Below are 14,544 nucleotides of genomic sequence, written 5' to 3'. Positions count from 1 at the left end.
CTCACTTCTGTATCCAGTTTCAGAGGTTCTCAGACCTGAGGTCCACTATGGACTCCTCCGCTACCCCCGGGTTGCAAGGTCCCTAAGCCATTGAAGAATCTGACAGAGGCACAAGTCCACCCTGACCTTTGGCAGGACTGTTCTGCTGCCAGAGGGATTACCGAGAAAGGAAATCTCGTTCTGGACTCTTCAAGTGGGGTGAGTGAGCTCCGGGGTATAAGCTAGTCCTTTCCTTCAGGCTGAGAGCTAGACAGGATAGGAGTAAGTTGGCCTTCTGCTGTCCCACTCTAGGGCTGGGTCCAAAGAGCGCTTTACTCAGTGAAGACAGGCCACTGTGTGGACAGAGACAACATACATAGAAACATGCATCGGAGGCCGGGCGAGGTGGCTCACGCCTGTAATCCCAACACTTTAGGAGGTCAAGGCGGGCGGATCACTTGAGGTCAGGAGTTCGAGACCAGCCTGGCCAACATGGTGAAACCCGCTAAAAATACAAAAATTAGCTGGGCTTAGCGGCGCACGCCTGTACGCCCAGCTACTCGGGAGGCTGAGGCAGGAGAATGAATCACTTGAACCTGGGAGGCAGAGGTTGCACTGAGCCGAGATCGCGCCACTGCACACCAGCCTGGGCGACAGAGTGAGACTATCTGAAAAAAAAAACCACAACAAAACATGCAACGGACTCAAAGATACACACATCAAAACTGTACGCGCACACAGGCTCTGATACAGAGGTACAGACACAAAAAGGCACCGATGTAAAAGCACAAAGGCAGGCCCAGTTACACTCCCGTCAACAAACCACGGAACCTAAATTCAGACTTGGTGGAGCCCAAAACCTTGCAGCCTCAGGGGCACTCTCGCCGGGGGCGGGACCAGAAGGGGGTGTGGCCTCTCAGGTCGAGGCGGGGTTAAGGGTCATAAGGCGGAGGCGCGCCCAAGATGGCGGCCTCCATGTGCGACGTGTTCTCCTTCTGCGTGGGCGTGGCGGGCCGCGCGCGGGTCTCCGTGGAAGTCCGTTTCGTGAGCAGCGCCAAGGTGAGGTCGGGGCGGGTCCTGCCGGGAGCCTCTCCCTAGTCCGGCCATGGAGACAGCCCGGCAGGACTCCATGCCCGGAGCCCAGAGGCTTCTGCGCCGCTCGGACGCTACGGCCCTGCCCCTGCTCGCGGCCCGGGGGCTCCCAGTCTGTCCCCGCGCGCAGGCTCGTGGCGCGGTCACGCGATAGACCCGGGCCTCCGGAGTCTCCGTGCGCATTTCCTCCCAGCGGAATTCGGCCAGCCCGCGGGAGGCCCTTCTGTGGCTGCTCGGGGCGGGGCTAGGGGGCTTTGCTGCTGTATCCCTGGAACGGTGGGCGGGGATGTGCCGGGCAGAGAGAACTGAGGTGTAAAACAGTGAGTCCTCACGAACTTCATGTGTGAGATTTGGGTGAGGGGATGAGGAGAGAGGCCAAGACCCTTCACGAAGGTCCTTGGAGTGCTGAGGAATTTGGACCAGAGTCCAAAGGCCGTGGGGGCATTGGGAGAGTTTTTAGCAGGAAGGTGACGTGATTTTGTCGTTTTTATTGTGTTCCAAAAGTTCATTGTAGAAAAAAGTAGAAAATGCATGTAAGGAAAGAAAATACAAAAATCACCCATACTTCTATACTTGTGCAAAGATGAGTACGTTAAAATTACATTTTTAGAAACTGCTTTTTGATGCAGCAGTGAATCTTTCAATATCAAGCCTATTTCTACATATTAAGTTTTAAGAGCTGAGTAGTAGCTTCTTCCGTGAGAGGGTCACAGTTCACTCAACCAACCCCTTATTAATGGACCCTTTATTGTTGTATGGTATTTTTCATCCCCAGAGTCAAAAGTCTTAGAGCTCATTTTCTGTGCAAACATCCTTTTGTTTTGTCCAGCAGTATTTTTTCCTAGTTATCTTTGCCTATTGATATGTGTAAAATTATATTTGTTCTCATTTACGTTTCTTTGGTTACTAGTGAGGTTGAATAATTTATCCTGTGTAGTGGCTGTGTGTATGGTTGGTTCTTGCCCAAGACGTAAGACCTCTAGTTGTCTGTCGTCTGCTCTCAGCGTCATCATATTGATCTAGTTTTCCAGCTCAACCTTCCGTGCCCCCTTTCTGCTCTAGAGGTATCTGGAGCAGTTTGCTCCTTCCCTGGTAAATCAGCTTCCCTACATCCTTGGTCTCCTTACCTTTTCCTATCTCCATCTCCATAGTCTCTCTAGTGCTCCTGGGTGGCCACAGTTTGAAGGCCTCTCAGTTCCATCATTCTTGGTTTGCAGTGATATTCTTCACCTTTTTCTTCATTAGCCCCCAGTCTCTCAGTCCCTTCCTTTCTTCATTTCTTCCCTCTCACTTCATCACTTCAGCCACTCTCCTTGCACAGTTTTCCTGTCCCAGGCTTCTATCAAGGCCCTAGCTGATTGCCCTCTCCTTGCCTACATCCGATCTGCTGCTGGAGAAAATAACATACCTGCCTGGACTTGGTAACAGCATGGATTATCCTGGGCTTTTTGCTTCTCTATTCAAATGAGATTGGTTTGTGATTTTTTTCTCTGTGTTATTTTCCTCAAGTTGCCACATGAGGGTTATACTTGTTTTTTTTTTTTTTTTTGGTAAAACAGAAATGCTTTCTGTCATTACATTGTTTAAATAGCATGAGCATTATTTATTCTTTAAAGGTTTGAGAGAATTGGGTCATGAAACTATATAGACCAGGGGCCTCAAGTGGGAGTAGTTTTTGACTACTGTTTATTGCTTCTGTGGATAGGAATGACTTTTCAAAAATTTATCAACTATTATGCCAGAGACATGACCAGTCAGAACAGAAACCTCACCAGGTCCAGTGGAAGCCAGCTGGATTACCATACTGGTGCACTAGCCGGATAGCAGCATGGCTTATTGTGGGCTTTCTTCTTTTAATCAAGATTTTAAAATCTACTACATAGTCTGCCCGGGCATGGTGGCTCATTCCTTTAATTCCAGCGCTTTCGGAGGCCAAGGTGGGCTGATCACTTGAGATCAGGAGTTCAAGACCAGTCTGGCCAACATGGTGAAACCCTGTCTCTACTAAAAATACAAAAATTAGGCCTGGCGTGGTGGCTCACACCTGTAATCCCAGCACTTTGGGAGGCCGAGAGGGGCAGATCACTTGAACTTGATGTCAGGAGTTCGAGACCAGCCTGACCAACATGGTGAAACCCCATCTGTACTAAAAATACAAAAATTAGTCGGGCGTGGTGGTGCACACCTGTAATCCCAGCTACCTGAGGGCCAGGCACGAGAATTGCTTGAACCCAGGAGGCAGAGGTTGCAGTGAGCTGAGGTTGTGCTACTGCACTCCAGCCTGGGCGACAGAGGGAGATTCCATCTCAACAACAACAACAAAAATCTATTACATAGTCTTAGAGTTTTGCACCATTTTTTTTTATAGAGATGGGGTCTTGCTGTGTTGCCCAGGCTGGTCTCAAACTCTTGGGCTCAAGCGATCCTTCATCCTTGCTTCCCAAAGTGCTAGATTTACAGGCGTGAGCCACCATACCCGGCCTGCACGATTTTTTCTTAAAACTTTTTTTTCAAATTGGAAGTATGTATGGTTTGTCCCCTTTCCATTCAGGTTCAGTGCTCTCCAACCTTCTTTTTTTTTTTGAGATGGAGTCTTACTCTGTTGCCCAGGCTATAGTGCAGTAGTACAATCTTGGCTTACTGCAACCTCCGCCTCCCGGGTTCAAGCGATTCTCCTGCCTCAGCCTTCCGAGTAGCTGGGACTACAGGTGAACACCACCATGTCCAGCTAATTTTTGTATTTTTAGTAGAGACAGGGTTTCACCATATTGGTCAGGCTGGTCTTGAACTCCTGACCTCGTGATCTGTCTGCCTTAGCCTCCCAAAGTGCTGGGATTACAAGCGTGAGCCACTGCGCCCGGCCCAACCTTAATATTATGAATTAGAGCTCTGTTTTCTTTGAAATATGGTCATCAGTTTTGGGAATGACTTTATAAAGGAACAACTCTGATTCTTTTCTCTTTGTTTTGATTACGAAATATTTTCTGCATTTAGTCCTTCACAAAGAGAGGGAGATCTATATTTGTCCAATATTGAAATTTGAGATTGTCAGAAATAATGTGAGTCCCTGTTCATATTGTCGTGTCCCATAGAGAAAGGCCAAGTTTTCAATTTGCTAGATTGGGACGGGATACAAGGCATGGGGAGAAGGGCTTCCAGGAAACCAGGCAAGGGTATGCCCAGGGCTTTGCCTCCTGGTTTTGTTTCACCTGTCCCACTCTACTGTGAGATAGAGCTTCCAGAGTTGTTCACAGGGTTGAGATTTTTCGCTCTGAGTTTGAGAGGCAACCGTATCTGGCCTTCTAAGGAGGCAGGGAGCTACCTGGGAGGCAACACTGACAGGTCATTTTGCTTCGGTGTCAAGCATTTTTTTCCTCTCCTTTTGTTGTGGCAGCTCAGTGTTGACAGGGCTCCACACGTCTTCTTTGAGTAGTGGGAGTATGTGCCCAATAAGGCCAGTAACTGCCTGGGTTCTGAAGCCATCTGCTGAGTCCTTTTGCACATTTGAGAGATGGCAGTTCAGAGGTTTTTTTTCTCATTCTTCATCCTTTACATGATGTATATAGTGTTTTAGACCAGTGCTTCTCAAACTAACATGCATATGAATCACCTGGGCATCTTATTACGATGCAGATTCTGATTCAGCAGGTCTGGGGTGGGGCCCAAGAGTCTGCATTTCTGACAGAGTCCTAGGTGATGCCCATGTTGCCAGTCCCTGTACCCTCATTGAGTAGGAAGAAGCTAGAGCTCATAAGGTCCATTCATCTGTGCTATATCATTACACCCTGGAAACTACCTTGTAGGTATTATTATAATGCTCACTTTTCAAACGGGAAACAGATGTAAAGTGAAGCAGTTGGCTCAAAGGTTCACAGCAAGTTAATGTTAGGACTGGTACTAGTATTAGCTCCTTTCTTTCAGTGCAACCACCAAGGACTTGTTGGATGCCAGGCACTGTGCTAGGTGCTGTGGGTATTCAGCTGACCAAGGAAGAAGGCACATTCTCCCCCAAACAAGGCTTCCCTGTCCCATGGTGTAGGATTTCTCTGCAACCCTGTGTAGCAACACCACTGCCAGGATCCTGGAGTGGCATGTGGCTGACTCAGAGATGAGTGCCCTGCCATTATCAGCTCCTGGTACTGGAGGCCCCAGCCTGCTATAAGCCTTGGCCCTGCTCTGGCCATACTGAGAAAAATTCTCTCAGTAATCTGAGATGGCTGCCATGGTGGCTGCCTCCCTGTTCCAGGCCTTCTGCTCTGAATGGGCTGAAAGGGATGCAACTGAAAATAGGTCAGAGCTGTATTTCCAGAGGAGAAAGTTATGGAGGGTGCTAACCACTCTCCATGAACTCACAGAGGCAGAGGCCTCTCCTAAGAGTGAGGCATGTGGGAGTGAGGCTGGACAGCCTCCTGGAAGCTCTCGGAGCTATGTCTTCTGTTCCTTTTTATGGCCATCCTATCCCTCTGCCCTCTCAGGGAAAGGGGCTGTTTGCCACACAGCTCATCCGGAAGGGGGAGACCATCTTCGTAGAACAGCCCCTGGTGGCTGCACAGTTTCTCTGGAATGCACTTTATCGCTACCGAGGTGAGTACATCTCTCCTACTCCTCATGGCCCAGTCGCCTTTGTGCATGGAAGTGAGCTGCATACATCCCTACTGGCTGATGTCTCTGGAACTCTGGGTGTTGGGAGGAAATGCTGTCTTCCATTGAAGGACTGTGCCTGAGAACCATGCCTCTGTCCAGTCTCAGGTGTTTGAGGCTTATTCCTGTGGTGGGAGGCTCTTCAGATGTGCTCCCTGAGGGAGCACAGCAGGACTTAGGCGAGTTTGATTCCATGGTATGAGGGACATCATGCTGAAGGCCCAGTGCCAAAGTGGAGTCCTCCACCAAGAGGAGGCTACATGGCCCTTGTTCAAAGAAGGCTGAGTTAGGGGTGAGCACAAGTACGATGCCCTTAGCTTTGCTGGCCACATGCTTTTTTCACACTTTTCTTTTTTTGGGGTCTGGGGGAGGGGGACGGAGTTTCGCTCTTGTCGCCCAGGCTAAAGTGCAGTGGTGCGATCTCGGCTCTCTGCAACCTCTGCCTCCCAGGTTCAAGCAATCCTCCTGCCTCAGCCTCCCAAGTAGCTGGGATTACAGGCACGCACAACCATGTCCAGCTAATTTTTGCATTTTTAGTAGAAACGAGGTTTCAACATGTTGGCTAGGCTGGTCTTGAACTCCTAACCTCAGGTGCTCCACTTGCCTTGGCCTCCCAAAGTGCTGGGATTACAGGCGTGAGCCACCGTGCCCAACCCACACATTTCTTAAGCTAGAGAGACACAATGAAAGGAGGGTCAGTTGGCCCCAGAGTATGGGAAAAGCCCAGTTTGGGGGTGGTAGGGGAGCCTCACAGAGTGAGTCTGATTAAGAAGCAAGGAGAGTTAGACAATAAGGGCCAGGAGGTCCTTGAGAGGGAGGAGGCGATCATCTGCCTTGGGATGCACATGAAATAAATTCATTCATCCATTCATGCATGCATGTAATTATTCATTTACTCACTTCCCAAACCTTTATGAAACACTAGAATGGTGCCTGGCACATAGCAGCTGCTCTGTAGGGCTGTGAAAGGGATAGATGTGGCCTCTGCTCTCAAGACATTGTTGTGTCTGGCTCTCACCGTCAGCCTGTGACCACTGCCTTAGGGCACTAGAGAAGGCAGAGGAGAATGCCCAGAGGCTGACCGGGAAACCAGGCCAGGTTCTGCCTCACCCAGAGCTGTGCACTGTGCGCAAAGACCTCCACCAGAACTGTCCCCATTGCCAAGTGAGTATTCTTGGGGAGTGTACCTGGAAGGGGGTGGGTGAGGGAGGCCTTAGCTGGAGTCCTCAGTGGGGAGACAGGAGCAGCGACAGACCTGGTCATGGCCCTTGAAAACTACAATGTAGGATAAGATGTTGAAAAGGCTTGGTTATTGTTCCAGTTTCATCCTCCCTGGCACAGTTACATTGTCTGGAAAATGGGCTTGGTGGGAGCTTGCTTTCTTCCTGGGGACCTGGCAGGGGCTCTCCCCTCTACCTGAAAAGTTCTCTTCCCTTTCTGTGGTTTTACAAGCCTAGGTGTGCCTTTCACATATCCCCAGAGCACCCTATGTTTTCTCTTCTCATGATACATCTGAGCTACAGCTCAGGGGCTATTTGTGGAAGGAATGCAGTTAGAGGAGGTGATCCTAGGGCCAGATCCTCGGGTACTGACCTCTATCCCACCTAACAGGTGATGTACTGCAGTGCAGAATGTCGGTTGGCAGCCACTGAGCAATACCACCAGGTCCTGTGCCCAGGCCCCTCCCAGGATGACCCCTTGCATCCTCTCAATAAGCTTCAGGAGGCATGGAGGTAGATTTCTTTTCCTCTCTTCTTTCCTTTATCCTTTCCTCCCTGGTTGCCTGCCTGGGCTCATCAGGTGTTGCCGTCTTTCTTAAGTTACAATTCCCCGGATTTTTCTTCCTTTCTTAGGGTTAAACAGAAGTCACATAACCCTATCCCCTGCTTTTAATCTGGGCTGTCAGTCTTTCTGTCCTTAGCATTTAACGCTCTCCCAGAAAGAGCCCCATTAAGCCAATAGGGATGCAAAGTCTTGCCTAAGTCCTTGTCTATGACTTTCTTGGTAATTGATGGAATTGGTAGGAAGTTTTCTCTGTACCAGTCAGACTCGGCTTCCCTGAGCTCAGCTACTAGGGAGAGAATTTCTAGGCCAATCTTTTTTCTCTTTCCCCAGGAGTATTCACTACCCACCTGAGACTGCAAGCATCATGTTGATGGCTAGGATGGTGGCCACAGTGAAGCAGGTGAGCCCACCCAACCCTCTCGGGGAAGCTGACTTTGGCCCCATTCAACCCTTGGTCTCAGTCTTTTCCTCACCTCAAAGCCCTAGCTTGGATGCAGAGTTCTTCCTGGCCTTCCCAAAGGAGAGCTCCTTGCTATGTAAAACCTTCAGAATGCGCTCTGAAGGCATAGGGAGTGGAGAGCTCGTTTTGCCTGTAGTCTTTTTTTTTTTTTTTTTTTGTAACTTAAAGACCAGTGTGATAGTATGCCTGTAGTTTCTGATATAGAAGATGCCTTGTGCAGTAGCAATTCATGCATTTGATTTATAAGCACCGCTTTTTCAGGATTATGTCTTACATAAAGCGAGAGAAGCCACTCTAACCACCCTTCTATTAATATTGTTCCTCAGCCTCTTTCTCCTGTTTTCCAAGTGTTGTTGAATTGGCTATCTTGGCTACAACTGGGGAGATGGTTGTGGGTGGGCAGCATTGGGAGGAAGCCTCAGGCAAAGGAAGGGCCCCTATAAGTTCCTGTGTAGTGGTATTTCCCAAGTGGGCGGGAGTGCCAGTGAGAAGGTGGGTATGTGACCCGTAAGTATGTTTGTTCACTGCAGGCGAAGGACAAGGACCGTTGGATCAGACTCTTTTCCCAGTTTTGTAACAAAACAGCCAATGAAGAGGAGGAAATTGTCCATAAACTTCTGGGAGACAAATTCAAGGTTATTATTCTCCTGTGGCCTGTCTCCTTCCCTCCCCAAATATCCTAGGATGTCTCTGGCCAGCTGTGGGGAGCACCACATTTGATCACTTCTGAGCTACAGGGAGGAGTTAGAACTTGGGTCCAGAAATCGATTCAGAGGACTTACATTCCTGCCACTGTTTACTTCATGACCTCATGTGGACCTACAGTTGGGAAGTGGGGTGACAACAGAGGAAGGGCGTGTCAGATGCCTTGCCCCGAAAGTGCTCCCTAACTGGTGTTAGAAGGCAGGACTCGTCATAGGATAGCAGTGGGCAAATCAGGTAGAATGGGGCCGCAGAATCAGAGAGCAGTGTGAAACTGCCCATGTCCTGAGAACCCGTTCCCAATCAAAGAGTATGGGTCCTCACTGAGGACAGCAGACTTCCCTGCAGGAGCTGCCTGAGGGTGGAGGCAGGTGTGTACAAGGTTTGCATCTGGGGTGGGCCCTCTTGCACTGAACTTTTATAGGAAGGGAGTGGGAGAGCCCAGCTGGTCTGGAGGCCAGGTCACAAGGGAGATTTGATGGTGGTGGTGTGGATAGACATTTCAGGCTGCCTCAGCCTTGCTGGTACCAGTGCTGGAAAATGGAGAGAAATTTGGGTTTGCCACCCCGGGTTGGAACAGGCCGGCAGACTGCCAAAGCTCTTTGGAGGTAGACTCTGTGGCCTTCCTTTGCCCCTACGGAAAGCTCAGTCTACAGAGCTGGCCCTTTTTCCTTCCCTCCCCTAGTCGCCTGGGCCCTGCCTGGGTGCTAATGGGAAATCCCCAGGGATACAAGTCTCTCCCTGCTTCCCCTAATCCAGGGCCAACTGGAACTTCTGCGGAGACTCTTCACAGAGGCCCTCTATGAGGAAGCAGTCAGCCAGGTGAGTGAGGAGAGGGTGGGACCAGTGGCCTCCTTGTTACTCCAGCTCTCCAGGAGCAATCAGGTCATCATCTCCTACTGGGACAGCTGAGCCAAAGCCGACTTGGTCTTCTGGAGTTCGGATGAGCCTGACTCACAGAAGGCGTCCCAAACAGAGAGTCCAATTGGAAGAAAAGTCAGTGGCTGTAATGAGCACTCATCTCTTTTTTCCCCCTACAGTGGTTCACTCCAGATGGATTCCGGTCTCTCTTTGCTCTTGTTGGGACCAATGGCCAAGGAATTGGGACCAGGTTAGAATGTTCCAGAGCTATTGAAGTTACTCTCAGGGGTGGGAAACTGAGGAAGGTAGCCACAGTTCCTTTCAAGACTGGGATGGGGTAGGGTGGGACTCTGGACAGATCACTGAACTGGACACAGTGGTGGGAATCAGAATGAGGCATTGGAATCTGTTTTGGGGAGCCTCTGTTGGGGAAGATGGGCCCCCACCTGGAGAATGAAGTGGGGTGGGGATGGGAGACCCTTCTTCCTGGGCTTAACTTACCTGGAGGTGGAGAGCCCTGTGACCTGGGCTTCCGCCTCCCCAACCATGGGCTGCCTGGGACCCCCAGCTCCCTAAGCCAGTGGGTCCATGCCTGTGACACTCTGGAGTTGAAGCCTCAGGACCGTGAGCAGCTTGACACCTTCATTGACCAGCTATACAAGGACATCGAGGCAGGTTGGTGAGATAGGGCCTTGGCCTCACCCAGCCATGGCGACCCCCCCAGTCAGATGGTGGACACAAAGTCTTTCCCCAGGGTGCTCTGAATTAATGGTGGGGGAAGGTAATCCCTTTGTGCCTGTGGGGAGCCTCAGATCTGTCCACAGGGCACACAGGTGAGAAACAGCCCCAAGATGTATCCAGAGGCTTGATGCTGGGAGGAGGGGGGTGCTGGATAAATAGGATGTCTTGTAGACAGAAAAGCAAGGCTTCTGTCTCGGAGAGGCAAGTTTAGGTAAGATGGTAGGGACTGATGCCTTAGTGCAGTGGGGTTGCAGGACAGTGGAGACAGTGCCTGTCCGTGTAAGCCTCGTTTCCTTTTCCTGCCTTTAAAAATGGGTAGAATAATGTGTGTGTATTACTGTCTTACAGCAACTGGAGAGTTTCTTAACTGTGAAGGATCTGGCCTCTTTGTGCTTCAGAGCTGCTGTGAGTCATGGCGTTGAGGAGGGATGGTCCCAGGCGCTTCTGCCTTTGCCAGGTGGCCTTGCAGCCACAGTTTATCTTTCTCAGTTGGCCCTTTCTAGGCTGGTAGGCTTGAGTCTGGGAGCCCCATTAGGTCTGAGCTCCCACAGGAATTCCCCTGGGCCTTTTTGTTCTATCATTTTTTTCATTTGTTCATCCAACTGTTTGTGCTATAATACCTGCTTATATATAAAACCTTACAATAGGCCAGGCCCTGTACTAAGGCAGGCATAGAGCTCTGATTCTTGCAAAGGGATGCATGGGCTTTGCACCGTCACTGCCTTGTGAGATTTGGGAGTACTGGGAGCCCAGGCTACAGGGCGAGTCTCATCAGCACCTGATGAGGAGGGGCAGATTCAGCTCAGACAACTGCCTTTTCCAGACCTCAGTTTCCCACCCCCTGGTTTCCTCACTGCAAACTCCTCCTCCCAGGCTCCAGGGCCACTCTACCCTCCCAAACTGGATTCTCAGAGGGCCTGTGTCAGCTGTTACTAGATGTCCAATGGCAGGCAGAACTGAGTTAAGTGGTCTGGGGTGGGCATTCCTTCAGAGCCCTGTCCCTCCCTTTGTGAGACAGTGGGAACACGACTGAGAATGAAGTTGGCCAGTCACAGCGAGTTGGAGTGGGAGTGCTGTGGAGTTCATTTGTGCTGTGCTGTATGGTCTTCAGGAAAGAACACTGGATGCAGAGTCCAGAAACTTGGGTTCCAAAACGTGCTCAGCCTTGGCAGGGATGAACGAGCAAGAAAGGACCCAGTGCTCTGCAGAATTGAGGCTATTATTTTTTTTAGTCAATAATCCTCATTACCTGCCTCTTATGATCCAGGCAACCACAGTTGTGTGCCCAATGCAGAGACCTCCTTTCCAGAAAACAACTTCCTTTTGCATGTCACTGCTCTGGAGGATATTAAGCCAGGAGAGGTGAGGGGGACCAGGAACCGTCGGGATGGGTGGGCAGTAGGCCTTGGAAGTTCTCTGCAGGGATCAGGAGCAGCAGTGGCTAGAGCACCTTGAAGTTCAGGCTGTTGGGTGGAATCCCCACATACCTTAGGGTCTGAGTCTTTCAGCTCATGGTTAGGTTCTAACCCTACCTCGCTTTTTCAAAATATGACTCCAGAAAGCCTCAGGACAGTGTTTGAGGGACACCTATGTGCTCAGATTCTTGTCCCCAGCTATCTTTTGGTCAAATGCAGATATGTAATTTCTAAGAAAGCAGGAGATAGCTCTTTGTGGGTTTAGGGTCTTGTCTGTTAGTGCAGGCACAGTGCCTGGTTGAATCTTCTCGAGGTCAAGTAGCATCATACCAAGACCTCTGATCCCAGCTGCAGACCTTGGCCATTGACTGGCTTTCACCACGGCCCGAGGCCAACCACAGTCTCCTCTGTCTCAGGCACAGGCTGTTGGAGCCTTATAGTGGCCTGCCTACTGAAGGCACTGGGAACTGGATGAGGGCAGCCAGCCCCTTCACTGAAGGGCAACGCAAGCTTGGCTCCTAGAGATGGGGCAGTGGTTGGAGATAGGGTAGCTGCTGGGGAGGCCCTTATGCCATTTAAAAGAGCACAGACCATCAGACTGCACTTCTCTGCCCTACAGGAAATTTGTATCAGCTACTTGGACTGCTGTCAGCGGGAGCGCAGCCGCCACAGCCGCCACAAGATCCTCAGGTGCCAGCTGGGGACATGGTTGTGCAGCTGGGCTCTGGGGTCCTCTATCCCATAGCTCCCTGACTTTTCCCCCTCACCATCCCCCACTGCTGCAGGGAGAACTATCTATTTGTCTGTTCCTGTCCCAAATGCCTGGCAGAGGCTGATGAACCCAATGTGACCTCAGAAGAGGAAGAGGAAGAGGAGGAGGAGGAAGAGGAGGAAGGAGAGCCAGAAGATGCAGAGCTGGGGGATGAGATGACTGATGTGTGATGTTGCCCTGCCCAGAAAGGGCCCTGCCCTAGACCCTGCCAGAAAAGGGGGCTCTTCCCCCAGAGAAGTGGCTTGGAGGGAACTTCCCACTCCCATTGCCTGCTTTCCCCATTCCAGCCCTCTCTGCTAGAGGGTAGGAGAGAGCCTGGATCTCTGGCCCCAACCCCCACCAGACCTCATGCCCTGGACACTGCTGCTGAGTTGGCTCAGACTCTGCACTGGCACTGAGCCTTTCACAACTGGCCTCCCCTTGAGGTTCCTCCACTCTAGGGTTTGAGGGGCTGGAATCAGGGCCAGGGCCTAACAGTGTTTCTTCCCCTCGGCCCCACGGCCCATACTCACCCCTTCACCTGAGGCTTCTCCCCTCTCAACTTGCTGTTGATTTCTTTTGAGGGGTAAAAGAAAGACCGAGTTCATTGAAGCAGAGACGCGAGGTGGTGAGGCGTCCTCACCTCCCCCCACCACAGCTGTGGCTGGTAAGGCAACTGCTTGACCACTGGCCCAGCAAGCAGAGGCGGGCAGGAGGATCTGGGCATCCTGAGCCCCTTCCCTGAGGCTGTCTCCTGGGAATGCTGGACCAGGGGGATTACTCCCCCCACCCACACCCCCATTTGGACATCTGGGGAAGTGGAGATTAACCCCTCCCCCAGACTCGTGCCTTGCCTCTCAGGACCTGGCACAGTGGCTGGCCTTATGGAGTATGGAAAAGGCCTCTGCCTTCCTCAGGAGGGACACATAGGGGGTCATCACCCTTTCTCACACCTGCTTCCCAATGAGCACTCAGCAGCATGGCTGAGACCTGGGGCTTGACAGGCCTGCGCTCCTTAGATTAGGATGCTCTGGTATTCCTGGGGCCAGTTAAAATGGGTCAGTGAGGGGCTCTCCTGGCCTCAATCTCCATCTTTAGGGTCTCCACAGACTAACATTGAAGTCTTCCAGAAACCTTGAGGAGCTGGGCTAGATACTTCAAGAGTAGCCCTGTCTTGTCCCCTCCTACCCCCAGATTAGCACCACCCCTCTCACTCTTGGGTTGGATGCTATGGGAATTACAACCCATCACTCCCAGTGCCTCCCTTTCCTGGAGGAGCCTGCTGCATTCTTCTGCTGAGGGATCCCAGAGAGGGCAGGTGCCCACCCCACAGGCCCTTTCCTGGACCATGGAGCCAGGTGAAACCTGTCTGGCCCCTTACCCATTGGGTTCTTACTCCTTCACAATGGTCAGCACTCCTCTCCCAGCCCCCCTGCCCACTGTTCTCAATAAATTGTGAGTGGTGAGAGGCCTCTGCAGGAATGCTTTGTGGCAAGTGGCTGGGCAGGCTGCCCCGGGCGTGCAGCAGGCACAGGTGGGTGCAAAGGAATACCGATTAGACCAGGTAATGGTAGGAGATAGGAGCTCCAGGCTCACCAGCTTGGGCTCACCTCTGCTCTTACTTACACTCTGCTATGCAAATGTTCTAATGCCCAAGAGCAAGGGTCCTCTGAGGTCCAGTTTGGGTGGTTTTTAAATTTTGAGACAGGGTCTCACCTTGTCACCCAGGCTGGCGTGCAGCAATGCAATCATAGCTCACTACAGCCTTGAACTTCTGGGCCCAAGTGATCCTCCCACCTCCGCCTCCTGAGTAGCTGGGACTATAGGCTCACGCCACCACACCCAGCTAATTTTTAATTTTTCTGTAGAGATGGGATCTTGCTATGTTGTTGCCAAGGCTGGTCTTGAATTCTTGGCCTCAACTGATCCTCCCACCTCGGCCTTCCAAAGTGCTGGGATTACAGGCATGGGCCACCGTGCCTAGCCCTGAGGTCCAGTTTGGACCCCCAGTTCCAGGCTCTAAGATGAGTCTTCTCCTGAGGGGCTGAACTCTGGCTTCCCAGGGCTTCCTTGGCTCCTAGCAGGAAGCTGTGCTGGGATCTAAGACTAGCAGTCTG

General features: G+C 51.3%; 1 protein-coding gene across 4 annotated transcripts; it reads left to right on the top strand.

Moving 5' to 3' along the window:
• Positions 1–883: 883 nt before the first annotated feature.
• SMYD5 (SMYD family member 5) lies at positions 884–13,893 on the top strand. 4 transcript variants are annotated; one of them, XM_001150449.7, is made up of 13 exons: positions 884–1,038; positions 5,547–5,655; positions 6,737–6,876; positions 7,324–7,445; positions 7,828–7,897; positions 8,488–8,592; positions 9,419–9,481; positions 9,700–9,770; positions 10,089–10,195; positions 10,610–10,666; positions 11,529–11,623; positions 12,296–12,366; positions 12,462–13,893. In XM_001150449.7, exons 1-13 carry the CDS (start codon positions 943–945, stop codon positions 12,616–12,618), a joined length of 1,263 nt encoding a protein of 420 aa, XP_001150449.3. In that variant the 5' UTR covers positions 884–942; the 3' UTR covers positions 12,619–13,893. The 4 variants fall into 4 exon arrangements, with proteins under 4 accessions (XP_001150449.3, XP_009440930.2, XP_063645083.1 ...); XM_009442655.5 differs by having other exon boundaries at positions 908–1,038; positions 6,638–6,876; XM_063789013.1 differs by lacking the exon at positions 884–1,038 and adding an exon at positions 1,190–1,391 and having other exon boundaries at positions 6,638–6,876.
• The last annotated feature ends 651 nt before the right edge of the window (positions 13,894–14,544 follow it).

The sequence above is a fragment of the Pan troglodytes genome, chromosome 12 (assembly GCF_028858775.2).
Source record: "Pan troglodytes isolate AG18354 chromosome 12, NHGRI_mPanTro3-v2.0_pri, whole genome shotgun sequence".
Lineage (NCBI taxonomy): Eukaryota > Metazoa > Chordata > Mammalia > Primates > Hominidae > Pan > Pan troglodytes.
This window is presented reverse-complemented; position numbering and strand designations above follow the sequence as displayed.